This window comes from Eublepharis macularius, chromosome 19 (assembly GCF_028583425.1).
Source record: "Eublepharis macularius isolate TG4126 chromosome 19, MPM_Emac_v1.0, whole genome shotgun sequence".
Classification (NCBI taxonomy): domain Eukaryota; kingdom Metazoa; phylum Chordata; class Lepidosauria; order Squamata; family Eublepharidae; genus Eublepharis; species Eublepharis macularius.
In genome coordinates, this window is record NC_072808.1 from 8,051,197 (window position 1) to 8,070,888 (window position 19,692).

Here is a 19,692-nt window from a genome sequence, read left to right on the forward strand (position 1 = left end):
TCCCTGTTCACTTGCCCTCCACTTGCACTCCACTCGATCACTACGGGCCAAGCTACAAGTGACAAATGACACTTGAACGGCAAGTGGATTGAGTGGAGCGCAAGTGAACAGGGAGAAATACACTTGCCGTTCAAGTGTCATTCGTCACTTGTAGCTTCGCCCTACTCAGGGCCAGGCTACACATGACGAATGACACGTGAACGGCAAGTGGATTGAGTGGAGCGCAAGTGAACAGGGAGAAATACACTTGCCGTTCAAGTGTCATTCGTCATGTGTAGCTTGGCCCGTAGTGATCGGGTGGAGTGCAAGTGGAGGGCAAGTGAACAGGGAGGGATGCATGGGAGTCTGTTCACTTGCCGTTTCAGTGTCATTCGTCACTTGTAGCTTGGCCCTCTGAGGCTGTATGGCATTGCAGTCCTTCACATAGTTATTTGGGAGGGAGTCCCAATGAATTCAGTGCAATTTACTTCTGATTCGCTGTGTACAGGTTCAGATTGACTGCTATCCTAAGCACACTTCCCTAGGCAAGGGTCTCCAGCAGGCAGCATGTGAGCTACTGGGGGCTTGGCAGGACTGTCCCAAGGATGTTTGGTGTCCTAGGTATATTACTTTACTGCCCCCTGCACTGTGGGGAAGCTGCTCCCTGCTCCCTTCTCCCTGCCGAAAGCCCCTTCCCCAATAAAGAGGGGGAGAAGGGTGCCACGTACGAGCTGGGCAGCAACAGGGCTGGTGTGGACGCCACTCCTTTTCTTGAAACCTCGGCAATCACCCAGGTGTGCTTAACAGACAGGTCAGCTTTGTAGCTTGTACATTTAGAAGACACAGGAAAAGATCATAAAAAGATCTGCTCTAGGCTCCCCGCACCCCGGGCTTTTTTTTCCCCCATTGGATTTTTTTCCTCTGTGCCGCTTAGCTGATAGTTTCATATTTGGTGCTCTTTATAGGCCCTGTTCTGTTTCTCAGGGCCAAGCTACAAGTGACGAATGACACTTGAACGGCAAGTGGATTGAGTGGAGCGCAAGTGAACAGGGAGAAATACACTTGCCGTTCAAGTGTCATTCGTCATGTGTAGCTTGGCCCTAAGAGGGAACAAAACTCGGTGTCATCCCCAGGACAGGGAACAGGGAATAGCTCTGGATGTTTTTTTTTTCTTTACTCCGAAGGAGCTGCTGAGCCCTGTTCTAAGGGCACATCCCCTGAGTAAACTTGCTTAGGAGTACACTGTGCTGCTTAGCCAGGGCTCATCCCAATCCACACAGCCAACTCTGACTGTGAGCTGCAATCTAGGATGTGCGTTAGACGTCCTTCCCAGCCCTGCAGCACCAGTTGAAATCCTCTTGACTGGAAGCAGAATCCGGGCTGATGGAAAGGGACAGGAATGTTGGCCAGGCGTTCCTCTAGGTATAGAGATTCTTGACCTAAGCCTCTTGGGTTTCATGCTTCATGGCAACAGCATGCTGAGAGAGAAAGAACTAGGTGGAGATTCTAGCCAAGGTGCCAGCAAGTCTATATGCATTGTTTTAGGAACACAAGAGTTGACAGAGTGGTATGTTCATGGCAGAAAGAGATATGAAAATTGTAGTTCCAAGGCAACTGTTTCTAAGGCTGTGCCACATTTCTATGGGGTTTGCTTTTTGCAGCAGAACTCTGCTTTTCAAAAGGTGTGCCAGCGAGTCTAGGTGTGTTGTTTTAGGAGCACAAGAGTTGACAGAGTGATATATTCATGGCAGAATGAGATATGAAAATTATAGCTCCGAGGCGTCTGTTTTTTAAGGCTGTGCCACATTTTTACGGGGTTCGCTTTTTGCAGCAGAAGCCCGCTTTTCAAAAGGTGAGTCTTTCTGCTGGGAAAAAAAAAGTGCTTCCCAGGGAGGAGGGCCACCTCTGGCTGTGAAACTGTGATCTGCTCTTCTCTGTTGGCAAAGCAGTTGCGGAGAAAGAGGGAGGCATTTGTTCATGCATCATTCTTTGGATTGCTTCCTTGAACGTGGCCTACAGCCATTAGCACCCCCCCACACACACACACACATGGGACAATACCATGCAAGGGATGTCATTGCAACGCAGAATCTCAGCTCATTCCCAGCCACAAGCAGCATGGGAAGTGATTGGCATTCCCTACCTGGGTCAGTGCTGGCACCTGCTGGATTCAAACCGAGTCCCAGTGGCATTGCCACACAGGGGCTTGCTTTGACCTGCAAGGTGGGAATGCAAGGAGACAGGTGTACCTTGTTCAGGGGTGTTGAAGTCGCTTCATCCAGCCCTGAAGTGTCTGCCGTAGCCAGTTTGAAATGGCCATCCACAGTCCCACGTGAAGTGTGATGCTATCCCCTTTTTGTCTTTGCTGACGGACACGAAGGATCACGTTGTGGGAGATATTCTGGTTCTCCACAGAGAGAAAGATTGTTTCCTCTCTGAAGAGAAGAGACTGGAGGAGACTCTGCGCTAGGTAACAAGAGACAAATTACGTGAAAGGAGTCGTAATGTTAACTGGGAAGATGAGTTTTAAAAGAGATTGGAAGGCTTTGTCAATTTCCCCTCTCTACAGAGTCAGCAAAGATGGCTCCTCGGAGAGTTTATTTCCTCTTTGCCTCCCAAAGACTTGCTCAGTTTCACCTCCCCTTCTAGAAAGCGAAGAGGAAATTAATAAACTGCTCTGAGGAGCAATCGTCCCTGGCTCTGTAGAGAAGGGAAATTGACAGAGCCTTCCGATCTGTCTTTCAAAACTCGGCTTCCTGGCTAACATTGAGACTTACTTCACGTGAGCGTCCTCGTGAAATTTGTCTCTTGTAGTTTAGCTCTCTGTGGTATAGTAATTAAAGTGGCAGAGACCCAGGTACGAATCCACACTTTGCCATTATGCTTGCTTGATGAATGAGAACCCATTACTCACTCTCTCTCTCTTTCAGCCTAGCCAACTTCACAAGGTTGTTGTACTGATAAAATGGAGGAAGGAATCATGTACACTACCCTGAATTAGATAAAAATCTAACAATATCCTCATAAAATGCCGCTTAAGATGATATTGCTTCCTGTTTACAAAGTGTATTTCTAATGTCTTATATATAGTTGTTTCTGTAATCCTTACAACACCTCTGTGAGGCAGGCCAGCTATAGTGGCTAGCAACCAACCACACAGTTCCAACTCTCCAGGCACAGAAACCTTCACCACGTCTCCCCTCTGATTCGAGACCCCCAATTCTCTTCCCCCGTAGTTCCTGAAGGTCTTCTGACCTCCCCCACCCCATTCTTGAACAAAATGGTGCTGGGGCTGAGGTCTTTGGTTAATGCCTCCCTGTAATTTGAAGCTGGACTTTCTGGGCTCGCTCTTGTGGCTTTTAGGCTACACCAGCTCTTATGATTCCCCTCCATCTGGGGACTGTATTCCAGTACACCAAGTATCTACAAATGGTGGAGAAATAGGGCACACCCTCCCGGAGATGTTTAGCATGGCTGATTCACATATTACGGAGAACACAGGTTGGATGTGTGACCCAACCCTGTGGGCCAAGCTACAAGTGACGAATGACACTTGAACGGCAAGTGTATTTCTCCCTGTTCACTTGCGCTCCACTCAATCCACTTGCCGTTCAAGTGTCATTCGTCATGTGTAGCTTGGCCCCCAGGCAGCTTGGTGGAATGTTGGACAAGTGACCATTGAAAAGTCCGTTGGACAGCAGTCGGAGAGCCAAGCTGCAAGACCAGGATGCCTACATTTCCCCTCAAAACTTGAGGGAAGCTGACAAGCGTCCAACCTGTGTCAGGCGTCACTTGTAGTTTGGCTCTCAGGGCCAAGCTACAAGTGATGAATGTCACTTGAACAGCAAGTGTATTTCTCCCTGTTCACTTGCCCTCCACTCAATCCACTTGCTGTTCAAGTGTCATTTGTCACTTGTAGCTTGGCCCATAGTTAGGCATAATGTATCAAGGGTCAAGATGCAGGTTCTCCTCAAATCTCAAACATGCAAAGACTGGTTCAGATTGGGGCAATGGAGCTTCAGGCTTCCTGGGGGATCCATTGGGGGAAAACCTACACCTATCTCGGGGAATAACTAGATTTGCCCTAATAGCCCCCGGAACTCTTTGTGTTGGGAAAATGGTACAGGGGAGGGGAGGCTGAAATCCCTTCTTCATGTGTGCTTTGGTCCTGATCTGAATTGGAGACTGCAAGCACAGGAATGCAGGCAGACCTGCAGCTTGTGTGCCTCTTGCACAGGATACAGGTTGGTGACCCCAGACTGAACCGGTGTGCTCTGTAATGTGTGGATTGGTCGTCGGGATCAATTGCCGTTCAAACGAAAGCAGTCCTAGACTAGCATTCTGCCTCATCCTCTGTTTTCCAGTGCAGTTTTCTACCGATGGGCACCGGGCAACTTTTATCATCCGCATCCGCCATGCACCCACCCCCAGGCTCTACCACCCAGGATCATCAAGCGGAGGAGCCGGTGAAGGTGAGTGCCACAGGCAAGGTCTACAGGGCTTTTTTTATTGGGAAAAGTGTTAAGAGGGAAGGCCAGAGCTTTGGAGCTTGGACTTGGAAGGTATGAAGTTGAGAGCACGTAGCAGGAGGGTGCCTTTCCCCTCTGCTTTCTCACATTTACTTTATTTATTTTTTTATTTTATTTATGTCATTTATAGTCTGCCTTTTTCACGGAGACTCAAGATGGATTATGTAGTGTGAGATTAGTACAATCAATATCAAGGACATTTCCATAAACAATGCCATAGGATGAATGAATACAGTCTTACAAAGACATAACGTTATCAAGGATCCAATACAGAACTGAATACTACTACTACTAATAATAATAATAACAACAACATTCGACTTATATACCACCCTTCAGGATGACTTAACGCCCACTCAGAGAGGTTTACAAAGTATGTTATTATTATGCCCACAACAAAACACCCTGTGAGGTGGGTGGGGCTGAGAGAGCTCTGAGAGAGCTGTGACTAGCCCAAGGTCACCCGGCTGGCTTCAAAAGGAGGAGTGGGGAATCAAACCCGGCTCTCCTGATTAGAGTCCCGCGCTCTTATCCACGACACCAAACTGGCTTTCAAGAACTGCTGAAACAGAATATAAGCAATTTGAGGACTGACATTAGACAACATGATCCTTGAAGATCATTCTAGCTGGGGAGCCGGTGTTAGATCTGATCTAGGCATTTTAAAATGAGGCTGCTCCAGGGCCTCAGGGTCAGAATTAATGCTGCACAAGCAGCCCCCTAGTAGGGTAAGTAGCACTGCCTAGGCCATTTCAGGTCAGGCAAATGGCACAGAGAGGATGGCTGAAGCTTTCTCCCTCTGTTGCAACAGTCCCGATCCAACAGGGTCCCTGCATTGCTTTGGAATGGAGTTCCAAAACACCATCCGACTGCAGTTTCCCACGGCAGTCACAGATCTAGTTCAGGCTTTACTCTGCAGCTGCAGAATAAAACAGGAGTCCTTAAAAGGCTTAATAACATCTGTTCCAGCATTGGTTTTCACGAGTCAGGGAGCTCTCGTCATCAAATGCATAGGACTGTATTGCCATAGCAGAGTTATATATATAAGAAGAGGTACCAGTACTCATGATGTTTGCCACCTTGGGGAATTTCTTCAGAGGTGCAAGTACTGTGGAAAGAGGTGCCAATACTAGGTACTGGTCCTTCTCCCCCCCATAAAAATGTGCATGCTTGCACACGTTTCTCAAACGCTTTGAGGGTGAAATCAGTCCATTTGATGAAGTGAGCTTGGTGCTCAGAAAGTGTCTTCTCGAATGAATGTTGTTCTTTTTTTAGGGTTGCCAGCCTCCAGTTGTGGCCTGGAGATCTCCCAGAATAAACAACTGATCTCCAGATGACGGAGTTCAGTTCCACTAGAGGAAATGGCTGCTTTGGAGGGTGGACTGTATGGAATCAAATCCCTACAGAGCTCCCACCTCTCCTTAAACCATGCTGCTTCCAAGCTCCACCCCAGAATCTCCAGCAGTTCCCCAACCCAGAGTTGGCACCCTTGTTCCTCTTTAAGGTGCCTCTAGACTCCTGTTATAGCTTGCTGCATTCTTGAAGATTGCTCATGTCTTTTATGACATCTCTTGTTCGAGGCCTGAGCTCTAGCTTAGAAAAACAAAAACAAAAACAGAAAGTCAGTGTCCAAATTAAGGTTCAGTTGGAGCCCTTAAAGATAAACCTTTAACCAACACTAGAAACTCCCGTTTTTCTCAAATAAGAGGCCTGAGTAAAAAGAATGCTTGCTTAATACCTTTTCAAGATCTCTGGCTCACTCTAGTGGCTAGTTTGAGCATCGCTGCCTACATGAATGCCGGTTACGTTTTCTTTATTTGCATTTATAGTTCTCCTTTCTCACCGAGATTCAAGGCAGACTACAAAGTATAAATTAATGCAATCAATAAGATGATACATCTAACAAACAATTGTAATAGGACAAGGAATTTAGGACATGTACTGAATTTTGGTTCTATGTTTTATTGGCAGCCTTAAACTTTTGTTTTTATTCATTTTATGATTATTTTATTTATATTGTAAGCCGCCTTAAGATCCTGCGTGGCAGAAAGGCAACTAATAAATGTTTTAAATAAATAAACAGGGATTGCAGAAGTCTGAAATGGAGCTGTCATTTGAACAAAGCGTTAAGTATTAAATCTGGCACGTTAAGCAATACAGGACGTGGCATTACATCCGTAGAAATTCAATGCATCTTCCTTCACAAACCTGTTACAAAGCAGCCCTATTTCTTTTATAAAAATGCCCTCCTAAATAATACTCATGCCGTCATGAGCTTAGAGTGGTTGTTTCAGTTGGCAGGGCACCAGCAAACTTTCTGTTGCACAAAACCAAACTGTATGAAAATGATACATGTCTTTCCTTAGGAGGAAGTGCTGGTGTTCATGTCTAATGACTTGGCTGCAACCCACAAGAAAGGGCTCTAAGGTTCAGGGTGAGGTCTGTATGTAGAGTGTAGGAAGGAGCATAGAGAGAGAAAAATACTGGAGCCATTTGTGACCCTGGGTTTCCAGTTTGATTAGAGAAATCCCAGAAGCAGAAATAAAAGTAGGATAATATGAGGGCCAAGCTACACGTGACGAATGACACTTGAACGGCAAGTGCATTTCTCCCTGTTCGCTTGCCCTCCACTCAATCCACTTGCCGTTCAAGTGTCATTCGTCACTTGTAGCTTGGCCCTGAGTCTCTCTACACGAGACATATTACATGACGACGCTCAAGTGCAGAAAGACACAATGTTAGCTGGGAAGCATAGTTTTAAAAGACAGAGCCTGCGGTGATTGCTTCCTTTGGGGAGGCAAAGCGCCAAGCTACAAGCGAAGAATGACACCTGAACGGCAAGTGTATTTCTCCCTGTTCACTTGCCCTCCACTTGCGCTCCACTCGATCCACTTGCCGTTCAAGTGTCATTCGTCACTTGTAGCTTGGCCCTGAGTCTCTCTACACGAGACATATTACATGACGACGCTCAAGTGCAGAAAGACACAATGTTAGCTGGGAAGCATAGTTTTAAAAGACAGAGCCTGCGGTGATTGCTTCCTTTGGGGAGGCAAAGCGCCAAGCTACAAGCGAAGAATGACACCTGAACGGCAAGTGTATTTCTCCCTGTTCACTTGCCCTCCACTTGCGCTCCACTCGATCCACTTGCCTTTCAAGTGTCATTCGTCACTTGTAGCTTGGCCCAAAGGTGAAAATAACAAACCCTCTGAGGAGCGATCTCTGCCACCTCTGACTTTTTAAACGACACTTCCCGGCTAACATTGCATCTCCCTGCACTCGAGGTTCCTCGTGTACGATGTCTCGTGTAGAGAGATTCTCTGTCAAGGGGGGCAGTTGTGATTGGTGGTTCATACTGTAAACTTAGGGCCAAGCTACACATGACGAATGACACTTGAACAGCAAGTGGATTGAGTGGAGGGCAAGTGAACAGGGAGAAATACACTTGCTGTTCAAGTGTCATTCGTCATGTGTAGCTTGGCCCTTGGTGCAAAGGCAGCGCTGTGTGATGTCGATGCTACATCCGAGCCCACTGCAAAGGACCAAGCCCTGTCAAGCCATCCTTCCTCAGCACCCCTCCTAATCTCTCTCCTTATCCTCTCCCCAAAGCAGAATACAACGTCAGTGCCCTGGTCACCATCGCCACCAAGACCTTCTTGCGCTATGACAAGCTCCGAACGATGATTGACAGCGTCCGCAAGTTTTACCCCACGGTGACCATCATCATTGCCGATGACAGTCAGAACCCGGAGCGCGTGGAAGGGCCGCACATAGAACAGTACTTCATGCCCTTTGGCAAGGTGCGGGAACGGCTGCGGGAAGGCTTCGGGCTGCTACCCTTAGCGATCCGCAGGATTCCTTGGATCAAATCATCCCAGAAGTCCAGATAGGGAAATGTCCGTTTGGGGGGGGGGGTCAGGCTTCTGAAATGGGGGTAAGGCAAGGGGTAGTGGAATCTAGCAATGAGGGGTGATTCCATTTATAACTCCGTCCCCCCAAATCATGTTGGGAGATAGAATATTTCTGTGGTACACATAGGAGGAAAGCTGATACATTTGAAATGTGGTGCTGGAGGAGAATTCTGCAGATACCATGGACAGGCAAAAAACAAATAAGTGGATTCTAGATCAAATCAAGCCTGAATTGTCCCTAGAAGCTAAAATGACAAAACTGACGTTATTGTACTTCGGTCACATTATGAGAAAATGGCGGTCTGAATGTACTGTAACTCTGTAAATAAGTAACCTATGGTGTGTTTTACTTCTACTTTTATATTTGTGTTATCTATTTATTGCCTTCTTTTATATTTAATTCCATTTGAACTTTCAAACTGCTTTCATGTTCTGCTTATGCTGGTTGCAGACCGTAACAATAAACTTGACTTGACTTGAGAAGATGAGACTCTCGGGAAAAGTCTGTTAGGAAAAGTGGAAGGCAGTAGGACAAAAGAGAGACCTAAAATGAGATGCTAGGAAAAGTGGAAGGCGGTAGGAAAAGAGAGAGGCCTAAAATGAGATGCTAGGAAAAGTGGAAGGCGGTAGGACAAGAGGGAGACCTAAAATGAGATGCTAGGAAAAGTGGAAGGCGGTAGGACAAGAGGGAGACCTAAAATGAGATGCTAGGAAAAGTGGAAGGGGGTAGGACAAGAGGGAGACCTAAAATGAGATGCTAGGAATAGTGGAAGGGGGTAGGAAAAGAGGGAGACCTAAAATGAGATGCTAGGAATAGTGGAAGGGGGTAGGAAAAGAGGGAGGCCTAAAATGAGATGCTAGGAAAAGTGGAAGGTGGTAGGACAAGAGGGAGACCTAAAATGAGATGCTAGGAAAAGTGGAAGGCGGTAGGAAAAGAGGGAGACCTAAAATGAGATGCTAGGAAAAGTGGAAGGCAGTAGGAAAAGAGAGAGGCCTAAAATGAGAAAAATAAAAGAAGCCACGTTCTCCAGTTTGCAAAATCTGAGCAAGTCTGTTAATGATAGAACATTCTGGAGGTCTTTCCTTCATGGGGTCGGCATAGGCTAGACACGACTTGACAGCACATAACACACATGTATGTTTCCAAGAGCTCCTTGGAAGTACAGCAGAATAAAATCCAGGAAGTGATGAGTGGGCTTCCTGGGAAAGGAGTGTTGGTTTCCCAAGGTTACATCACATAACAGGAATGAGTTAGCTCTTGTCAGACTTTGATTGTGACTGTACTTGCAGTCACGATGAATGCATAGTTTCCCCACGCCCATTTCATTCATGCTTACGTGTGATTCTAATCCACATGTTTAACTGTGAGCACAAAATCACAGGAGGTAGTTTAGTAAATGTGGCTCAATGAAATGTGGAGTACAAGGCTGAATAATTGGGTTTAAACAGTGCCTGGATGAGGACCCTGGTGTCAGTGCAATGCCCGGATCAGAAGTAATGTCAAAGTTTGTAACCGAGTTTAGTGATCGGTGACTGAAGGCCCAAAGGTCAAATCTGGGACCCCGAATGAGGCTTCCTCGTCCCACCAGTTGTCCAAAGAAAAGCCAACAGGAATTGCTGATCAGGGACCAAGGTATTGTCGAAGGAATGACATGAAACACCTGGATTTATGGTCCCATGTTCGGGACCAGAGAGGAGGAACGGTGCCATAGAGCCAAGCTACAAGTGACGAATGACACTGGAACGGCAAGTGAACAGACTCACGTGTATTCCTTCCTGTTCACTTGCACTCACGTAAGTGATCAAGTGGAGTGCAAGTGGAGTGCAAGTGAACAGGGAGGAATACACATGAATCTGTTCGCTTGCCGTTCCAGTGTCATTCGTCACTTGTAGCTTGGCCCTCAGAGACTGAGGATGTTAAATGATAAAGATGGCGGGGTATGGTGCTTGGCAGAAAAGTGAGGCAAGCAAGTATCAATGCTTGGTAACTAGAGGCTGATAGTGGCAGATCCTGTGACTGGTGGTTTTTTTTTTTAATGTATAACAATAAAAGGGATACAAAACAAAAAAAAAGGAACAGGTATACAAATTACACTAAAGGAAAATTAAGGTACACATTACAAAGATTGTCTAGAATACAATGACCATATATCATTTAAATATGTGTGGGTTTATTACAACCATTCTCGGAAACGTTTCCTCTCTCTCTTTTACTACATCTCACTATTAAATCAAATATTAAAAATATGATATTGTATTTTATTTAACGATATTATTATTATATTTTTTCTTACTTCCAAAGTAATTATAAAAGACATATTACAGCCCAACCATTTTAATACTAACTATATTATACTATAATATACCAAATTATGCTAATGATCAGTCAAATTAATTAATATATGTTTCTATTTCAGAAAATTTGAAACTTAAAACATTTCTATAAACTCTGTTAGTCAAGGCTCATGCCCAAATTTACATTGTTAGTTCATATCCTTTATTTCTCATTTTTATAATAGACAAATGAATTTTCCCAATTTTTTTTTTCAAATTCTTTAATGGGTCTTCCATTTATACAACTTGTTAATTGTGCCTTTACCACATATTCTGTCTTTGTAGTGAATGGTGTTTTTGTCTCTCCTTTCCAGGGCTGGTTCGCTGGGAGGAACCTCGCCATTTCCCAGGTGACCACCAAATACGTCCTGTGGGTGGACGACGATTTCATCTTCACGCCTCGCACCAAAGTGGAGAAGCTGGTTGACGTCCTTGAGAAGACTAGCCTGGACCTAGTGAGTCCCTTGCCTGCTTTGGCCGGAGCATGCCAGTTTGGTGTAGTGGTTAAGAACGGCAGGACTGTAATCTGGAGAGCCAGGTTTGATTCCCCCACTCCTCCGTTTGAAGCCAGCTGGGTGACCTTGGGCTAGTCACTTAAGAGCAGCAGGACTGTAATCTGGAGAGCCAGGTTTGATTCCCCCACTCCTCCGCTTGAAGCCAGCTGGGTGACCTTGGGCTAGTCACTTAAGAGCAGCAGGACTCTAATCTGGAGAGCCAGGTTTCATTCCCCCACTCCTCCACTTGAAGCCAGCTGGGCAAACTTGGGCTAGTCACTTAAGAGCAGCAGGACTGTAATCTGGAGAACCAGGTTTGATTCCCCCACTCCTCCACTTGAAGCCAGCTGGGTGACCTTGGGCTAGTCACTTAAGAGCAGCAGGACTGTAATCTGGAGAGCCAGGTTTGATTCCCCCAATCCTCCGCTTGAAGCCAGCTGGGTGACCTTGGGCTAGTCACTTAAGAGCAGCAGGACTGTAATCTGGAGAGCCAGGTTTGATTCCCCCACTCCTCCGCTTGAAGCCAGCTGGGTGACCTTGGGCTAGTCACAGCTCTCTCAGCCCCACGCACCTCACAGGGTGATTCTCATGAGGATAACAACAACACTTTATAAACTGCTCTGAGTGGGTGTTAAGTTGTCCTTAAGGGTGGTATATAAATCAAATGTTGTTGTTGTTGTTATCAAGACAAATATCTCTTCAGCCAAATTCTTTTGGTGGCCATTATCCACAATTCGAGTCCAGTGGCACCTTAGAGACTAACATGATTTTCAGGGTGTAAGCTTTTGACATACAGAGCTCCTTTTATTCAGACACTTGCTTTAGGTGTCTAAAGAAGGGAGCTCTGACTCTTGAAAGCTTACACTCTGAAAACCTTGTTGGACTCTAAGAGCCAAGCTACAAGTGACAAATTACACTTGCCAGGCAAGTGTAATTCGTCACTTGTAGCTTGGCTCTGAGGTGCTACCGGACTCAAATCTTGCTGTTCTACTGTAGACCAATGCGGCTGTCCACCTAAAATGTTCCAAAATGGCAGTAAAATCCTGCATTGGGTTGTGGGTGGGTGAGTGGGGTGATGCGAGTAACAGTTCCTCAAGTGGAAAACCTTCAGGAGACAGCCAAGGCAACTGGAGAAGAACTGGGACAACTATGCTGAACTTCAAACTTTAAGAAGGTGCAGAGAGCCAAGGATAAAATACCTTAGTGATGAGGCACGGATGGTTTCTACTTCCTTGGTTACATTTTGAAACTGCATATTTGTTTTGAAAGTGCAGGCGACGCCCCACATAAGGAACTGGTTTTGAATGGGACTGTATCCCAGAATAACCATCAGGCCATCTCAGATTTAAGTACCAAGAGCTGAAACACACATAATAATATTTGATTTATATACCGCCCTTAATGCCCACTCAGAGCGGTTTACAAAGTATGTCATTATTATCCCCACAACAAAACACCCTGTGAGGTGGGTGGGGCTGAGAGAGCTCTGAGAGAGCTGTGACTGACCCAAGGTCACCCAGCTGGCTTCAAGTGGAGGAGTGGGGAATCAAACGAGATCACCCAGCTGGCTTCAAGTGGAGGAGCGGGGAATCAAACCCAGTTCTCCAGATTAGAGTCCAATGCCTTTAACCACTACAGCAAACTGGCTCTCATCAGTGGAGGGTCCTCATCTTCTGAGAAACTCACCATCAGGGAGTCTAGGCTGTTTGAAACAGATAGTTGGGCCAAACCTCTGATCTGATCTCTTTTCTCATGTAAATCAGGTTTCTGCCAAAAACCTCCACCCCATGGAAAGGATTTTGGTCACCTCCCCTGAAATGCTGCTTCTGGAGTTTGGAGGAGCCCCAGAAATGGCACAAAGGGGAGTCTAAAATCTACGACAAGAAGGGGGAATTGGCAAAAATCTCCCACCCACCCCCTATGTCAGCAGAAATCGTTGGCAGGCTCAGACCCCCTAATAATTATGCCACCAGAAATGCCCTAGTAGTGTGTTTGGACTAAACCATATTTTAGAATCCAGAATTGTTTACACCTTGGTACTTCCCCTCCTGTTGGAAATCAGCAGAGATTATCCAGTTATTGCGCATTGGAAGTAATGAGAATAGACACACACTTCAGTGTAGCTCTGTAAGAATACTTTACTAAAGGGATAAAAATAGGGTTACTTTGAAAGAAAATAATAAATTGCTAATAGAGTACATCTTGCTAGTATATATAGAGAACTGAGAGAAGATCGAACTGGGACAAAGAGCAATAAAACTTCAGTATATAGCATCACTTAATTGTCCCCCCAATAAACAAGTTGCCCAATAGAAAATCCTAATTCTAACTTCATTTATGCTTAGAGACTCCCCTTTTTATGGTGGGAATCCTTGTTCTAGTCCCTAGTGGTTACATGCAAAGTAAGTTTACTAATTAATAATAATAATAATAACATTTGATTTATATACCGCCCTTCAGGACAACTTAATGCCCACTCAGAGCGGTTTACAAAGTGTTATTATTACCCCACAACAATCACCCTGTGAGGTGGGTGGGGCTAAGAGAGCTCAAGAGAACTGTGACTCGCCCAAGGTCACCCAGCTGGCTTTGTGGAGGAGTGGGGAATCAAACCCGGCTCTCCAGATTAGAGTCCCGTGCTCTTAACCACTACACCAAACTGGCTCTAGGTAACACAAACAATTTAACTCTTTCATAACTGAAATGGAAACACTTGCAAATCCCCAACACCTCCGTCCACAATCTCCAAACCAAATAAGGAGCTAAATATCAGCTTCACTCTTTTGGACAAACTGGTGCAGGCACTCCAGGTCCATTCTCCTCCCCTCTCTCCACCCCCCAAGTCACCTCTATGTTTTGCAGGTAGGTGGAGCTGTGCGAGAGATTACTGGCTACACCACCACTTACCGGCAGCAGATCAGTGTGCAACCTGGCAATGAAGATGGGGATTGCCTGCGAACACGGCAAGGCTACCACCACGTCATTGAGGGCTTCCCGAGCTGCGTGGTCACCGACGGAGTGATCAACTTTTTCCTGGCCCGAACAGACAAGGTGCTTCAGGTCGGCTTCGACCCTCGTCTCAGTCGTGTTGCCCACCTCGGTGAGTGGTTCCAGGGGAGTAGATATTGGCCGTTTTCACATGTCTTACCTGCCACCTGAACATTGTGCAAAACGCCTGGAAGATAGCATCTTCTTGCACGAAATTGCACCAGGAAGATGCTGTCTTCTGGGTGTTTTGCGTGATGTTCTGGCAACAGGTAAGACGTGTGAAAACGGCCATAGTGTCAATGTGGAAATGCACATGGCTCAACTTTAGCATAATTTTAGGGGAAATGCCCTTTGTTACAAGCTGGTCAAAAGAATCGCCTGGAGTGTTCAATCTGAGCGGCTATCCCAAGATTCATTGCTGTGTTGCAGAGTTACAAAACCGGATTAGAGGTGGGCACAAACCGAAATACGAACCAAAGTTCGTCACGAACCGGGCTTTTTTTTTTTTGGTTTGCGAACCCGCAGTTCGTCGGAGGGCATTTCTGATGAACTGTGACGATTTTTAGATCGGTTCATTTGGTTTGTTTTTCGGTTAGTCACTATGGACAGCCTGGCACTGATCAATCAGTTTCCTAGGCAACCGAGGGGGGGATGTGCTTTCTAAAGACCTTCTGCTGCCCAGGAAGTGATGAATTCATGGACCAAACGAACTGGTTCATGAATGGGGCAACTTTATGCTGGTTTGTGGTTCGTGAAACATGACGAACCACGAACTGCAATGAATCACCATTTTCCCAGTTCGTGCCCATCTCTAAACTGGACCACTCTGGTGCAGTCTGTTTAGCCACACAAGAGGGGTTCTTGGCTATGTTGGTAATTCTCTTTTCCCCTCTCCCCCTCCCCAAATATGTACACAGAGTTCTTCATTGATGGCTTGGGTGTGTTGCACGTGGGCTCCTGTTCCAATGTGGTGGTGGACCACGCCTCCAAGATCAAGCTGCCGTGGCTAAAGACAGACAGTGAGAAGCAGTATGCCAAATTCCGCTACCCCAACTCCAGTGACAACAGCATGACCACAAAGCACAGCCTCTTCTACTTCAAGAACCATTTCAAGTGCATGACGGGCAACTAGGCCTCAGTGCCAGTGTGTTGAGGGTTGCCCTTGACAACTGGCTACGTCCTCAGGCATTTGGGCCTGCTGATCTCAGGCAGCCTGCTATGGCAACTTAGCCGCAGCCTCTTAGGCAAACTGTTGCCTGTCAACTAGCCAACCCCCCTCTACCCCCGAACTCAGGGAGGCCTTGGCATCCTTAGGCCTTGAGATTTGGAAAACAGGCAGCCTCTCTCTCCCTACTCCCCATTTTTTTAAAAAACTTTTTAGCATGGAGGTGGGGCTACGCCGTGTTGATTCTCAGGCCTGGCACTGAAGATGTTAGGGTGCTGCCTTCTCTTGCGTTTATGGATCCTATATCTGAAACAGAGAACCCTAAATTGGCAATGATACTGGTAAATTGCCTGGGAAGATTTTTTCCCCATGTCCTTTTTAGGAATTACTTACTTCTCTAATAATACCTGAGCTTCCTCCTGCCTGCAACCTCCTGCAAAGCACAGACAAATACACACACACACAAAACGGCATCTAGCCCCTGAGATCCTAACCTCTTGTTTCCATTTCATCTAATTGAGGGGGATATGAGCAGGGGGGAGATCATACTTGAACTTTTGGGGGAGGTCCTGCAGAGCCACAACTTCCTGTGCCAACAAGTCTTTGGATCTGTGCCCTTTTCTCCCAAAACTCCTGCCATGCGGGTTGTCGCCCTGGGAGACTTTATTTTATTTTTGAAGTGCCAAAGACTACGGTGATGGCAAACGATGGCTGGGCGGGGAGCTTTGGAGAGAGCCTGCTGCCAAGTGACAGTCAAGAGGGGCCAAGAGTGAAGAAGCACACTCCAGATTCAAGATATTTCAGGTTTGCTCTCTCCTGCAGCGAATACAGCAACGCAGACAAGCGGCATGCACATCCATAGACTAAAGGGGAGTGAACAAGCAGACTCCGGATTCAGGGTTTGCCGTTCCCTGCAGCAACAACAACAACAACAAAATGACTTGTCCATTTAGAGAGGCGGACTCCAAGCCACCGGAGGGACAGGGATAGACTTTGTTTGTTTTCTAATTGGGGGGGATTTTTATATACCGAAGCAGACAACTGGCCTGCGAGAGACTGTACTCTTTTTAATTTAAACGAAATCCATTTGCCAAGTCTTTTCCTCTACATTGAGCCCCTCCCTCTTTTTCCTTCTCGTTCCCCACCTTGCAAGCCCCTGCGTAGCTGCTTTTCCTACAATGCGTGGGGCTTGTCTGGTGGGGAGAGGATTAAAAGTGGAGACTGCAGAGAGCCCAGTCACTTTTTTATACTTCCCCATCCTTTGCATATTCTGAGCTCGCTCACACACACACACCTTTGGGAAAGCATCTGCAAAATGGGTCCTACCTGTGTGTGAGGAGGTGGGAGGAGCGTTGCCCCCCCCCGATTCTTAAATTGACTGCTCTGCAGTTACCATTAACAAATGGACCCCCCTCCCCAAATTATTTCTGCAGATGCCCTTGCGGCGAAACAGGTGGGAATATAGAAATGGATGTTGACTGGGATTGAAACTAAGGAGCAAAATGCAAGCATGTTTGCTGTGCAGTACAGTGGCTGCTGCCATTCATGGGGCATACCAATGGGCCAGAGCAAATTACTCCTTAAACACAAGGGAGAATGTGTGTTGCATTCCTGTGTCGTGTGTCCCACGACAGCCAAATCTTTAACTTTCCCCTTCTGCCTTTCCAAGCCATTTCTCTTTATTTTTCAAGGTAACTTCTTATTCCATAAAGAGGTTGTCTTCGCTACTGACTTACTAGATTCACATTTTTAAAATAAGAGGCAGTTTACAGCTGGGGCATCTGAAACAAGATGTTTGGGTGCAGTTCAGCAAAAGTTAGCCATTTTTAAGTCCTAAATGTATGGAACTTCAGGTACTTGCCACTCTGGGCCTATTTATATATCCAGCAAAATCACAAAATGTGGCTTTGCGTCTTTGCCCGCACCCGTGTTTAAAAAAAAAAGATTTTCAGCATGCAAATTCCCCACATTCAGCCAAAATTGGATTCCAAGGCAGTGTACAACAATTAAAATCCAGCACAAAGATGTAACGAAAGACACTAGAGATACATGTGGTGTGCATGGTTGCCTCCATATGGATGTTTTGCACAGCCTTGGTTTGCAAACTGAAACACTTTTCAAAGCAGCCACATGTTGTTGCATTCCAGTTGTTCTTTTTCCAGGGTTTCCCCTCCTTTGCGCCAAATCCTTCCTGGAAGATCGCAGTTCAAGCGGGTTCACATGCTGTGTGGATGGGAAGGTGCACATTTTCGAACCCACTGGTGAAATTTTCATCATACGTTTGCAGCCACCATTTCCCCCTCTGCACCCCTGGACAGCTTTTCGCTGTCTTTAAAAGAATTTGGTAGCTGTTATATCTCTATTGTATTGGAATGGTATAGAATTACGGAAACTACTTATTATTTTTTTTAAGGCAAAAAGGCTCTGTAGTTGTGCAGGGATGAGGAATGGAGGCCGTAATGGGATGACCAAGAAAAGCACAGAGGAAACGTCCTTGTGGACGCTTCACTGATGCCGCCTCTGCAACAGAGAGTGATCGCCATGTGGTTGCAGCCTGTGGGTGGATGTGGCTCTGCATAAATGACATATCTATGTGTAGGGAATGAGTGTGCTTGCTGTATGTGCACTGACCCTCATCCCCTTCCTATGCACGTTCACCCAAAGGCATACACAGATTTGTACATTCATTGGTTCCATTCCCATGGATAACAGTTGAGCTTGCGTAGGCCCAATTAGGCAAATGCATATAAAATGTGGGTCAAGGTCGGCTCTTTGCACTCCCCGCTGCACTCATTGGCCTTGCACATAAGATACGTCCTGTGTAACAGATTGCTAGCCCTGGCAGTGTACGGCGAAACGGTCAAAGTTCTGGGCTCCTTTCTACCAAGGGAAGGAGACAGAAGCAAATAGATACAGAGTTGGGGGGTGGGTGGGCTGAGAGCAAACACACCAAACCACAAAAGTTGTCTTCATATTAATCTACCGAGGAAGGTTCAATCTAATCTCTTTTACGTGCAGGCAGGATAGTTAATTGTTTAACAATTATTTTTATGGGCAAAGAGATAAACCTGCAGTTCCCCACCCACATCCTGGAAGAAACGTCCAGTGCCCAGGGAAGAGACCTGAGCTTTCTCCCACTCCCCCAGCCCCAATTGCATGGACTGCTTTTAGGGGGCTGCTGTACTCATGTTCTGGGATGAAAAGGTAAAGGTCTTTCAAATAAATGAACCTGCGGCACCCCTTTGTCAGACCCTCCCGACAAAAGAGAGGGTAATTCATTTCTAGAATACGCTTTGCTGATATTTTAATCTTCCCAACCCCACCCTACAGAAGCAAATTTATTTCTTTAGAAAATCAATGCTCTTGCCCTTCTCCTTCAAAAGCACTCAGGGCAAGTTACAAAGGGTGTGCGCGCGCACGCTACTGATTGTGCTACTGGTGCAAAGTTAGGTCGGAGTCACTGGACAAATGTGTAGGAGGGCAATCTAAACGGCCAGCAAAAAAACTCCCCAGCAAGAGAACTTTTCCTCTCTTCCTTTCTCCCAAAGACCTCTGCTGCGTTGCTTGCTACCCAACCCACGGGAAGAGGGAAGGGCAGCCGGATATGCCTGGTGGGCAACGGGAAAGCAAATCCCTCAAGGATGGAGCAAAGGGGAATCTTCCTTCCCCAGGTAGAGCAGGGCATCTTTGAGTCCCTCTCTCTAAAGCATTGCCTTGGAGGCTTTGTGGTTTAATAGCAATATGTATGCTTGCCCTCAGATAAGAGAATCTTTTCTCACATCCTCCTTTCACGGGAAGGGAAGGGGAGGGGGGTGTCCTGTGCTCCATCTACAACAGGAACCTGACTGAAATGGGCTAAATCCCATGCCGTGCTTTCCAGGCCCTCCTCCGACACTGTCTTGAGCCCTCCCCTGGTCCCCTTCCTTGATCTTGCTGGCTAAATCCTTGACTGCCCCCTTCCACTTGGCCACAGGGACTTCGCCTGCGATTACTTCGAAGAGAGTTTTCTGTAAACTTTGGGGGAAATAATAAAGGGTGTGTGGCGTTTCTTTTTTAAAATATTTGTTTCTCCATTGTGTATTTAAAGCCTTTTGTTAAAGATCCCAAATCGGAGGTGAAAACTCACCAGAAAGGTGATTCTGGGTCAAAAGATAGGTAGGAAGATGAGAAGGAGGCAGGGGGGGAAACGGCGTTCTGAAGTCAATGTGATTTTTTAATTAAAAAAAACTCACTAAAACTGCCGCCTTTTTAACTGGACCTGCTCCTGTGCCTTTAAGACTGTTTATTTATATACA

General features: G+C 46.2%; 1 protein-coding gene across 2 annotated transcripts in view; it reads left to right on the forward strand.

The window, feature by feature from the left end:
• Nucleotides 1-19,654, forward strand: part of B4GALNT1 (beta-1,4-N-acetyl-galactosaminyltransferase 1) — a 70,883-nt gene extending 51,229 nt beyond the window's left edge. Inside the window, exons 7-11 of one of the 2 annotated variants that reach the window (XM_055003418.1) lie at nt 4,344-4,451; nt 8,115-8,305; nt 11,065-11,205; nt 14,107-14,344; nt 15,150-19,654. In XM_055003418.1, the coding sequence (XP_054859393.1) occupies nt 4,344-4,451; nt 8,115-8,305; nt 11,065-11,205; nt 14,107-14,344; nt 15,150-15,364 (893 nt within the window). In that variant the 3' untranslated portion in view covers nt 15,365-19,654. The remainder of the gene's footprint in view (nt 1-4,343; nt 4,452-8,114; nt 8,306-11,064; nt 11,206-14,106; nt 14,345-15,149) is intronic. The other variant, XM_055003419.1, reaches the window with a different exon arrangement.
• The last annotated feature ends 38 nt before the right edge of the window (nt 19,655-19,692 follow it).